The sequence below is a fragment of the Thermobia domestica genome, chromosome 7, assembly GCF_964235325.1.
Source record: "Thermobia domestica chromosome 7, izTheDome1.hap1.1, whole genome shotgun sequence".
NCBI lineage: Eukaryota > Metazoa > Arthropoda > Insecta > Zygentoma > Lepismatidae > Thermobia > Thermobia domestica.
Window position 1 is genome coordinate 113,966,538 of NC_137460.1, and position 12,841 is coordinate 113,979,378.

Here is a 12,841-nt window from a genome sequence, read left to right on the forward strand (position 1 = left end):
CAGTTCAGTCGTCGTCATAGTATGAAGCAGTGAGCATCATGCGTTTAAAAGAACAGGAAGTCCATCATCAGGATACAACGATTATTTTGCGTATATTTCAGCCTTGTTTGAAAGGCTAAAGTTTCTGACAAGAAGATCTTTTTAATGTTGTGCAAACGTTCCAAAGAATAGCCTCGGTTCTAAAAACGAAGCATCGTGGCAGACCTCGCAGTGTGCGGACAGCACAGAATGTTAAAGCCGTCACGCAATTAAGATATTTCAACAGTCGGCCCGTAGTCATACTGCATTGACTGGTAAGATCGGCATTCGGACAATATCCTTTTAAAACAAAGAACTGTCACACAAAATGGTAAATTGGTGCAATTCCCCCACCCCCCCAAAAAAAAAGAAAAAGAAATATTACATATTGTTTATTGTTCGTTGTAAATGTGCAACATAGTGCAATTTTAATCTTTGCAAACGTGAAATATGTGATAATGGTTCATGTAACGAATTTGACATTTTACAGAAGAGCTTTGTTTTCTTTTAGTATTTATCTTATCTTATTTTACAAATTTTGCTCTCTTACTTGGCTTGTATTGATACAGGCTTATCCTTATTGTGTCGTATATGTTGATAAGCTTTATGTGGACAGGAAAAAGTGAAATTTTTATGTTTTACGTCCCACGGTTATACCGCCTAGGCTAAAGGAGGCGGTAATGATGAGAAATGAATGAAATGATGGAATGAATAAAGTGTGAGGAAACGGGAGAACTCCGAGGAAACCCACGCACACGGTGTTTGTCCACCACAAACTTCACTTGGCGGGATCAGGGTTTGAACCCGGGACCCCATGCACCAGAGGTGAACGTTCTACCACTGAGCCACCGCGGCCCCTTATGTGGACAGGAGTTCGTATTCAAATATTGTAATTTATGCAAGAAAACACACTTTGAAGAGGAAATGCTACAGAAATCCTTATCCAAATACTCTTTATATATATATTCACCGTAGTCGGGTGAAGACTTCACTCGGAACTAGTAAAGTGCCCTATCCAAATATTCAAGTTTCAGAATCCTGCGGTACTTCCGTTAACAATTTTTATGGCGGTAGTTGGAGAGTACTTCAAATTCTATGCCCGTAGCCAAACTCCCTCTACAAAAAAATTACTTCGTGAGATTCTGAAACATTTATTTTTGGATAACCCACATATTAGTTATTAAGTGAAGTCTTGACCCGGCTACAGTAGGTTCCATAGTTTTGGAGCTATGGACCTTTAAAGTTATTTTTTTTTTCTTCATGTTTTCGACAGCCTGTAACTCCGAAAGGAAGCATTTATGCATCCAGGTTGGTCTATACTTTTTGTCTTATCTTGGTGTCATGAATCACCTCTCACACGTTGTCGGTGTTGTTTTGAAGTATTGGGCTTTTGGAAGTAAAAATTGACAATACATTTAAATGATTCGAAAATAATATGAAACCACATGCACATTTTTTGTTCGATGACCTGCCAGTTTTTGGCAGTACCATAATCTCGTCGATGTAGAAATCTGTGATTTCTATCAACAAATTGTGACGCGTGGTTTTCATAGGCTTCTTTTGAAACTAACGAAACACCGTTCAGGGACTCCGGTGCTTGGGGTTCCTGGTTCGATCCCAGCTGGCGCCGTGTGGACTTTGTGGTGGACAAATACCGTGCTCGTGGGTTTTCTCGGGCTTTTCCCGTTTCCTCCCACTTTCTTCATCTACCATTTCATTCATTTCTCATTATCACCGTCTCCTTTAGCCTAACCGGCATAACCATAGGACGTAAAACTTAAAGATTTCATTTCATTTCTTTTTATTTATTTATTTATTTATTTATTTATTCATGGAGCTTTGCAGAGACCGTAACAAATGACTGTTTGACGGAACCAGGTACGGGCTATACGGGATACATTAAAACCTTCCAGTCAAGTTCTCTCGTTAAAAATGGATGCAATCTGGTGTTGTCAGCGTGGTATACAACACTCTTTCTGTTGTTGTCCAGTTCCGGTTGTTTGGAATTGCCAGATGCATTCGCGTTATTTATTGCCAGTACAGACCCGAGTCTATCGTTCTCCTTGGCGGCAATAGCTTGTGATGCACAATGCCTTTCCAATCCTACCAAACGCACAGCATAACCTATCTGGGCATCAATGTGGGCTTCGCCACAAAATGTGGAGCTTCTTTTTCGCACATTCTTGTTATAGTTACTACCTTTCATCACTCGTAATCAACTGCTTCAGAAATGGTCGAAGTTCGTTATGTTTCAGCAGAGATTTACAGATAGAAATTCGATCGAATAAATATCAGGCACCTAAATGACGAGATTTTTTTTTTTTCTAGCCAGCTTTCTTCAAATGAGGTAACACTATTTGATGATGATGGATCATATTCGATATCATGATGTGGTTAAATGCCAGTTTCGCTCGACTTTTGCCAGAATATCATCCACTTTTGTTGTGATCGGTCGCCCAGTGTGAGGAGCATCTTCGACACGAAATTTCCAGAATGAAAGCGACTGAACCATTTTTTAGATTTCGATGCTTTTAATGACGTTATCCTGCCTATGAACAGTTCAGTTTCTTCACGGACGTGCGCAGCATTTGCGGAACGTTCGTTCATCCTCACGGTCCAATACCTAAAGCCTGATTGTACGTATTCCAATACTTTTCGCACATCTACAGCTTCAGCTGTTAGTCGTCGAACGAAGTTAAGCTTGACCCTCTGCAACTCATATACCCTGCGATTTGTCACACTAACGACATCTCGTGTGCAAAAGGCTCAATATTTTTTAGGCTACCTGGTACATATAATTTAGCAATTCTTCGTACAAATTTTACTGTACTTTTGAGACACCATATATATATATATATATATATATATATATATATATATATATATATATATATATATATATATATATATATATATATAGGGACAGCCTTAAAGGGCTCTTTCCCCAACCACTGCTTCTTTTCACCCCCACAACCCTCGGTTAGTCCTCGCGAGCGTGTAAGCTGTCACTGCTCTCAGTGTTGCCGTACCTCCGATCCACTTGTGTAGTTCAAGTCCGGCAATATAAGGAGAAAAATTTCCTTCCTATTTTCAGTTAACAACAACAATTTTTTATTTATTATTTTTTTTTTAATATTTCCACTAGGAAAAAGGAAAGAAGGAAAAGGAATCGAGGCAACATTGGTTTTTAGCCAGAAGGGATCATAAATCTCTACCACGTGTCGCGGAGGCTAGTTAGCGGAAAGTTTAGAGGGGTGGACAGAGTTTTCAGAATTCTTGGAAAAAGAGCTCTCTAAGTATGACCCAAAGTGTATGTGTATATATATATATATATGGTGTCTTAAAAGTCCCCTGACATAGGGTAACTGTTATTATCAGAGTTACAACAAAATATAAAAGGGGAAACCTCCAAATATTATGTTTCCAATCTAAAGTGAAGGAATTTTTTAAATCGGACCAGCCGTTTAGGCTGTACATTCTTTATGGGGCCTAATGTTAAATGAAAATGCAACGTTGCCGTTTACCTGGACCCACAACATAAGTGAATGAAGTTACTGTCTTTTACGCTAGTGTGTCGATGGCCAGCCTCCATTTCAATCAATAACTTCATTCACTTATGTTATGGTTCCAGGTAAACGGCAACGTTGTATTTTCATTTAACATTTGGGCGCATAAAGAGTGTACAGCCCAAATGGCTTCTCCGATTTAAAAAAAATCCCTTCACTTTAGATTGAAAATATCATATTTGGAGACGGTTTTCCCTCTTACATTTTGTTGTAACTCTGATAGTACCAAAGTTACCCTATATCAGGGGACTTTCGAGACAACCTGTATATATAAAACGTGTTTAAAGCGGAACCGCAAGGGATCGACCTTTTTATCCAAATTCCCATATAGAGATTAGTATAGATCTGAAGAATTTTATACTAATTTGAAGTACATACCAACAGGCATATCTACTGTTCAGGAGTATAGATTCTCGCTGAGTTCATCCTTACACTGATCGTGTAAAATCCTACAAGTACGTTTACCATGAGTAATACATAAGGTACATTTATCAATCATGTAAGTATTTATTATTATTGTACGCTACATTTCATACTATACTTCGCTACACTACTCGACCCTATGCTACATAAAACTATAGTGCAGTATATTTTAGGAGTTTCGTTTTGTAGCATTCGTTCAGACACGTACATATCTGACTTTGCACAAACGAACGATTGCATTGGTGAATGTCAAACAATGTGGAATCTCTCATAATTTAGCCAGTATTATAATTATGAGAACTGAAATTCTGTTACCATTTCATATAGAAAGTAACCTAATAAAACATTTCGGAAACACTTTTATTTATAAACAAACCAGAGATACTGCTTTGTAAGACTGGATCAAACTCTAGAAACTTCAACAGTGTCTTGTATAGCTAAACATTGAACTATCATTTTTAAAATCAGACTATTGATTGAACATAAAACTTATAATTTTTTTTCTGAATCTTTGTACTGTGCCATTTATATGATTGCCAAATTTCAGTTGTCTGTGATATACAATACCTAGTTCTTTTGATTTGTTCTACTTTGTTTATATTTACTCTACTGATCCTACATGTGCTGGCAAAATATTGAGTTTGGTTCGTAAATGTCATACATTTAACTTTATCACAATTAATTTCTATTAAATTACTTATACATCAGTAATTTGTTGTATGTAAATATTTTTAAAAACAATTAACATATTCATAGTTAACTATTCTAAAAAGTTGTTTTGTGTCATCTGAGGGTAATAATAATAATAATAATAATAATAATAATAATAATAATAATAATAATAATAATAATAATAATAATAATAATAATAATAATATACGTGATGATGTGGTAGTGATGGTGAATAGTCGTAGTAGATGATATACTACCTCTTTAGAAATTCTAAGCAGCGAATTTCCATTGTTGATTTTAGTGCAATAATGTTTGCCAAATAATTTCCGAAAAATAACGATAATAATTTTCCATGTTCTACTTTCTTTCTTTCTTTTTTTTTATGACATCCTTACATCTTGCAAAATAGGACCGTTAGCAACATCACGATATACGTTGAAAAAATTAGAACGAACAGAGAAGTAGAAAGTTAGCAATACTTTTCTATTGCAGACAAACGACTTATCTAATGGTAAAAATAGTCCTGTTGCTTGATAGAGACGACAAATTGTGTTGACAACCACAGTAGAAGACTGATATCTCATCTCGATGTAAAAAGATTCGAAACATTCTATTAGGAAGGTGGTCAGAAATCACTGAACATTATTCTACGAGTATATAAGGCAAAGTTTGTCACGAAATCTGAGCGAGACAAATCGAAGACTGTGTGGCAAGATTTAAGTTAAAGCAGATGTAATATACTACCAAATAAATAAATGAAATAAAGAATCTTCTTCAAGTTTGCTAAAAGAAAGAGCAAAGCAAAATAAGGTGACCCTACAGACATCTAACACGAGTCGTATGTCATCAAAAGCACTTTTCTCATGTATAATATCTGCATCTGGAAATCGGCTATTTCTAAGGATACAGTAAATGTGAACAAACTACAATATAATCAAATTGTAGACCATGCTGGCAAAATATGTTCTGTAATTTTTAATAATACTTCCAATATATATATTTTTCAAAAAATGTGTTTTTTTTTCTGACTGGTTTATTACATGACACTTTATTAGTGGAATAATACAATCATTCGTAGGGTCAATTTTTATTGAAAAATTTCAAGAATATTCTACTAAAATATAAAAAAGAATTGTACTATAAAAATCTAGTTCCTTTAAAATGTATATTATTTTACAAATATTCAAATATTGTATACATTTATATAATTCATATACAAATAGATTCAGATAAAGGTGATAATTAGATTTATTTTCATACCTTTATATATTACTTTTTAAGTATGCTACTACGCTCGATCGTTCTATGTTACTTATTTCAGAATAGAATAGAACAGTAATGTATTTTTTGTGTTTCCATAATACTTTTTTAAATGTTCACTCGTTCAATATCGCGTTACTCAATATTCCTGAGTTAGATGTCAATATATTCAACTTCTCTTATGGTTACCACACTTAAGTGGCTTTAAAATTTGGCTTTCCAGGTTAGTTACTATTGTAATTCAATATTTTATGTAAAGTTGGGCTTCTACTCTTGGTCTTCAGAAGGAGGTTCCTCTGGGACGTCTTCTGATGATTCTGGTGGTAATTCATCGACAATTTCTGCCTCTGTAGGCTCCTCCTGCGTTGGTTCAGATGTACTTGGCTCCTCTTCGTGCGTTGGCTCAGATGTACTTGGCTCCTCTTCGTGCGTTGGCTCAGATGTACTTGGCTCCTCTTCCTGCGTTGGCTCAGATGTACTTGGCTCCTCCTCTTGTGTTGGTTCAGCTGCACCTGTTTCTGGTTTCTCCTCAGGCGCTACTTCTGAAGCAGCTGGTTGATCAGTTTCACCAGGAGTTATCTCATCTTCGTGCTCACCACCGCTTGGTTCTTCGCCTTGAGAAGTAAACAAATATTAATTATTGAGGAAATTAACCTTAAATACTTTCTTTACAAAATATTTCTTTTAAAAAAGTGTATTAACATTTGCTTGAATATTTGTGTCCCTTTTCAGTACTGAGGTTATATTAGAGCAGCACCTCCTAGCGGATAAAATACTCATTTCTGCAACAGTACTGGTTCAGGTAAGGTAAGATGCTTAATTTACCTACTTAATCTTATTATACTACTAATGTATATAACATACCGGTATTTTAAGTATTGCAAAGACAGAATTTATGTATGCATTATAAAATCAAAATATAACAAACGAATTCAGCGTCTGACTAATTTTAACCTCAAACACTCAAACTAATACTTAAGTTTCAAACGAAACACACTCTCATAAAAATCGCGATAATTTTTATAAAATCTTTGCATAACATACTTTTTAAATTGGGAGTAAATCTAACCACACGCAGTGGATGCGGTAAAGATGACTGGGAAACATCAAAGAAAATATCTGCCATATTGCATTAAAATTGAATATATATTTTTATTTATTTATTTCTACGAAAATTATACAAACATATTTTTCAAAATGAAGAAGAGGGAGAAGGAAAATTGATCCTTTTGACAGATTTCAACTCCAAGTAGTAATAATTGGGAAGTAGATTTAAATAAATAAATAAATAAAATAAATAAAAAAAAAGAGTATGGGCCATATTGTATCAAATCTTGTGGATATTTTTTAAGTTACATTATTTAAATAAGGAAACTTCAAAGTTAGGGGAAATTTACTGCCCTCAAACTCTGTTATACTTGACCAATTAACTGTTAGCAATGCGGATGATCGGAAAACCCTTTTAAAAAAAATCTAACAAACAAGTTTATTTCCTAAGGCAGGAGGAAGGCATAAAGCAAGTTTAAAATTGAATAAATTTTACCCGAGTTACCGTGGAACAAACAGACAGACAGAGAAAAAGAAAGTCGGTTTAGTCAAATGATAGTAACACCCTTCAATAAGTGGAACAGAAATAACTAATCCCATACCCGTTACGTATCCCTATTCCGAAAAGTTATGAGGATTACAACTCTTCACATTCACATAAAATCTAACGCTGAAGAGTTCAACACGTATTCTGCAGTATTCAAGCGGACCTTCTATGATTTCAGCTTCACCGATTCGTGGAACACCACGAAAGACATCTTACTTCACCAACTGTTTTTATTATTTTGTATTTTCATATGCACATATAAAGCGCTGTATTCTCTCTTTCTGTCCTTCGTCAGGCATAGCCAATTATATACGAAATCGAGGGTTCAATTCTTGGTATTGACCAACAATAGCCAACCCATAGATTCGTTTAGACGAATCACATTAAATTTCGTTTGATAACAACATGTACTATAGCAATGAATTATTATTATTCTACCTTCATTTAAAAAACTGTAAAAACGAAAGAAAAAGAATTATACTGTAGTAAAAATTATGTTACTAAAACTTAAGCATGCAAACAGAAGTATTTACTTAAAATATTCGTTATTTTAAATTGGAGCATTGGCAAGATGAATGATACTTCGTAATAAATTTATTGTAAAAATAATGATTTTCAAGTAACACTATAGGCCTACTTTACCTGTATAAGTACAAACATGAATCAATAGCACTAAAAAATACACTGTTTTCATTTATGCCCTGTGACAGAAATTAACGCTTATCGTGAATGACCGATAAAAGTTACTTCACAAATCCGTGGTGAATCGACAAATTTTGTAGTATTCCGCAGTTGTACTTTTTTTTTTTTTTTTTTTTTTTTTTTTTTTAATATTCTGCGCTACTAAGTGATCACTGCACTGTCACTATCCCATTCTAAGTACCAGTTTTCTGTAGTGGGAAATCTTTGTGACATACTATGCAATGTCAACAGATCAACAGTGTTGCCGACTCAACATTAAGTTATATATTTTTTTTTTCAAACGACACTATGTTAGATTATTTCATATTTCAAGTCTACATGCTAAACGAAAACTCAATACCAGACTTATTCCGTGTTGTAAACTAAGAATGCTACATTATCACAGGGATTCGAACTCTGAAAGCTTCTACCACAGCAACAACACAACTGAAATGGACGAGACAATGCATATCTCGTACCCTGGCTTTGAATATCATGATAATGACATGACATCATTTGAATAAATGGAAACGAAATTACAATGGATTGATTTTTTAATGATTTATTTTGAAAATGTGCTTAAATATCACATCTAAGTACTTTATGTTTTCAATCGACGAAGAGATAATTTTATCATTTTCAAATTACACCGTTCCGAAGATTCGCAAAACGGATGGATAGAGCTTGATATATAACTACGAGAACTTGTAATTACAAGCAGAGCCGGCTCTACCATATGTACAACATGTGTATTTGCACGGGACAGCAAGTTTCGAGGGGCGAAAAAAATCTGTCATAACTATATTATTTAAAATAAATATTTCTTGTTGGAAACAAACTTCATGATGATGGTAGTTAAATTTACTAAGCTGACCTATATGAATACTATATTCATAAATCATATTTAAGTTGTATTACTTTAAGGTCACACGGGCAGTGATAAAGCAAATGATCAAACAAATCCCAGCATGAGTTGCTTGATTGTTGTCAAATACAATAATTCAATTCTCGAACAGTACCTGTTACACACAGTTATGATATGAAAACTAGTCTTGTCTTTGCCAGAAACAAGTTCCTTATAATTGAAAGTGGAAACAAGTTTCATAATCTTTTTTAACAAATGTAGAAAGAAAATAAAGAAATAAAGATAAAAGAGCTATTGCACTGGAATTGCAAACTGATATATTGAGATTGAAGTTCGATATTGAATTCTATAAAAAAGATTCCATCTTTCTTCAGCAGGTGTGTTTGCTTTAACTTTCACTAATATAATAGATTATTATTTGAAGAAAGAAACAGACACAATGAGGTTGTATTTGTAGTGTTTAGGCCTTTTTGAGTGAGAGTTCTCTTTCCCTCCCCTTCGTTGTTCATTATGGCGTAGCATATTTAAATCGTGAGTTTTAAAATTTCAGGACTCATAGTGGTCTGGTCTCTTGTAAATAGTTGAAAAGTGACCAAAAGCACACGAAAGAGTGACCAAAATCTCATAATGCCCCTTTTTTCATCTGTCAATTTCTCCATCACCTCTCTCTTTCTTTGTTGTTTTGTTTCATCTTTTCTTCTTTATTTCTTCTTTTTGAGCTTACTCCTTTCTTAGGTTTTCTAAGTATGATCTGTAGTTACGGTAAGCAGATTTAGCAGATGTAAGAAGCTTCTGAGTAAGTGGAACCAGTTCTGGGCTATTTCCGAATTTCTTCATCTCAGACATTATATTTAACTTAGCATTGAGAGTTCTCAAAGCCATGAAATATTCCAATTCATACCTACTCTTAAGAAGAACATACAAGAAGCATAACCAGGGTGTCTACTAAAATTCCAAAATGAAATTTCGTGACTTTTTCTTTACCAAATCATAAAATTTCGTAACACTCTCAAGAGTGAATTTAGGTGCGAATTAGGCCGAATTTTCATCCATGCGATAGAAGTGCGGTTTGCATGCGATTTGATAGCGTCTAAAGCCGACCATAGACAATTTTGGTGGTAAATTTTGACGTTTTATAGAACAAAATTTTCCAATCTGTACTTACATTTGTACAGATAAAAAAAAAATCGTGACCCAAAAGCTAAATTTCGTGACTTTTTCGTGACATTCGTAACTGATAGGCACCCTGATAATACAATACGAACATGATGAACCACACAAATACACATACACTACGTTGAGCGGAGCGTTAACTATTACGAGAGAAAACTAAAGACTATTATGATAGAAGAAAGAATAAACACAGAAGGGTTCTCAATCCCATCTTGAGAACTTAAGCATCCACCAACCATCCACTGTGCTTTAGAAAGAATAAGCTGAAGTGAGAATAAAGCTGACTGTTTCACAAGCTATCAGAAGAGTAACGAGTAACAAGTTTCTGGCTCTTTCCATTTATTTTTATAATATTTTTCTTAGAAAATTGCCAATGCAAAACATAAATCACATGAAAAAGTCACTTTACCTCCCAAAATAATAACTTTTAGTCACAAATTTGAAAAAAGTAACTTTTAGTAACCAATTTGAAAAAAAGTAACTTTTAGTTAAAAAAAGTGACTCGCTATGAGCCCTGAGATTTGTTATTTCTGGAGAAAGGGGGCGGCAAATAATGCGATTGGACGGGGCGGCAAAATTGCTCACGGCCGGCCCTGATTACAAGTACAAAGAACTAATGCTGTAATGGTATAAAAGGAAAGAAAAACAAGTATTTTAAATATTTTCCATAAATACACCATGTAAGCACTTTTTTTTCTTCGAAATAGAGGTTTTGGAAAAAAAGTCAAATTCTCAATCCTTGTAACTTCGTTTCCATTTATTCAAATGATATCATATCACGACCGTGGTATCCAACACCAAGGTATTTTGGATGTGCATTTTCGTTCGTCTCAGTTGTGTTGTTATTATTATTGTGGTAGAGATTTTCACAATTTGGATTCTTGAGATACTGTAGCGTCCTTTGTTCGTAGCACTGAATAATAAATGTGATATTGGAAATTTTCATTTAACATGTAGATTTGAAACGTAATAATCTGGCATAGTGTTATTTGAAAAATAAATAAATAAATATATATAATGTTGGGTTGGCAACAATGTACTGCAGAGTACGCGAGACAACTTTCCCTATCGATATTTGCTTCGTACAAAATTTCAGCGTTCTTTTATTAGTTTAGACACATTTTTTTTTTTTTTTTTTTTTTTTTTTTTAAGAAAAAAACTGTATATTACTTTTTAAGAGGAGCACAGTAATCCCTCAGGTTTTCTTACATTTAGGTTCTTACAGGTAGCGAACCATGAAGTTCCGCCTCATCAAGTTTTGCTAAAGCGACGTGAAGAATTATTTTCTTTCTTCAGATATTTTGTTTGTTTGACATGTACTTCTGTCTAGAAGTACTTATGTAACTTGCCAAATAAATATGTAGCTGTCCCTCGAAACTATTCTTGGTCAAGTTAACTTTTTCTTTTTCCTGAATGAAATGACACACTTACGTCAAATTCTGACCCAGGTTTTCTGAAACTTCTGGTGATGTAAGTACTATCGGGTTCTGTTAGTGGAGAGCTGATTAACGATTTCTCTACGTGGAAGAAGAATCCTTTCGATATTTACATAAGAAGCCATGGACACTTCTGTGTAGTCTAAATGGTCTGGAAGCCAGGAAAATGGGAGGAAAACGAACGAGAGATGCCCCCAGTAGAGATCGAACAGAATGTTCTACAATGACTTATCCAAGACATAAAACATGCACCGAGTTTCAAACAGCGAGTCTTCTTTCCTCTGATACCTTGGACTTTACCCCTTCTTTGTGCCAAAGTTCTACCACGATCAATTTTAAGGTTTTTAGGTTTTACCTAATAATTCCAAGCTAATTATTTTGCTATACCCCAATTAAAGCAATAATCCATTCCCTTGTGGTTAGGATTTGCTATTGTTTTCGACACTTTACGACTCAATTCTTAATTTTTGACTAATTTTCAATTAAATTGGTGGATATAACCCCAGTTTTAATACAAATCCCGGTATCGTACAATTACATTATAATTTACCCCAGTTTTAATACAAATCCCGGTATCGTACAATTACATTATAATTTCCAACTTAAAACTAAAAACTAGAATCGGGTAGTCTTACAAAAGTTAAGGAATTCGACCAAACATTAATATTATTATGTGGGTTGTAAATTAAGAGCTGGCAATACTGTTGAGAGGCAAATATACGCATGATTATGCGTAAGAAGAGTCTGACAATAGTTAGTCCGAACCACTGTCGAGCAATCGGAAATACGAGTAGTTCTGGTGCTTTGTGTGGTTAAAGTGATCAGTGTTGTGTCCTAAAGCATGCTTACGAAATTTAAACTGCGTTGTTGGATTAAAATCCAACTGGTCCGTGACAAAAATGCAAGTCAGTGACTTGATACAGCAGTGCAAGCATGTGGCAAAGATGCGCTACAGTATCGGAGGGTTGCACGATGGATCAAGGTGTTTCGTTCATATTTGGAAAAGTCGACAGACTGGACTCCTAGTGGTCATCCATATGTTACGGAGGTGCAGGTGGAGTTACTGTGATATCTCCCTGAAACTGATCATCACTGGACTTTTAAGGGTGTACTCATAGGGTGTATATTGGTCATGAAAGTGTGTGGCAATTCC

The 12,841-nt window shown here is 34.6% G+C and overlaps 1 protein-coding gene across 4 annotated transcripts in view; it reads right to left on the reverse strand.

Moving 5' to 3' along the window:
* Window positions 1–5,732: 5,732 nt before the first annotated feature.
* Window positions 5,733–12,841, reverse strand: part of LOC145690362 (cilia- and flagella-associated protein 44) — a 253,414-nt gene continuing 246,305 nt past the window's right edge. For all 4 annotated transcript variants that reach the window (XM_081765185.1, XM_081765184.1, XM_081765186.1 and 1 more), the window contains one exon: window positions 5,733–6,553. In XM_081765185.1, the coding sequence (XP_081621311.1) occupies window positions 6,207–6,553 (347 nt within the window). In that variant the 3' untranslated portion in view covers window positions 5,733–6,206. The remainder of the gene's footprint in view (window positions 6,554–12,841) is intronic.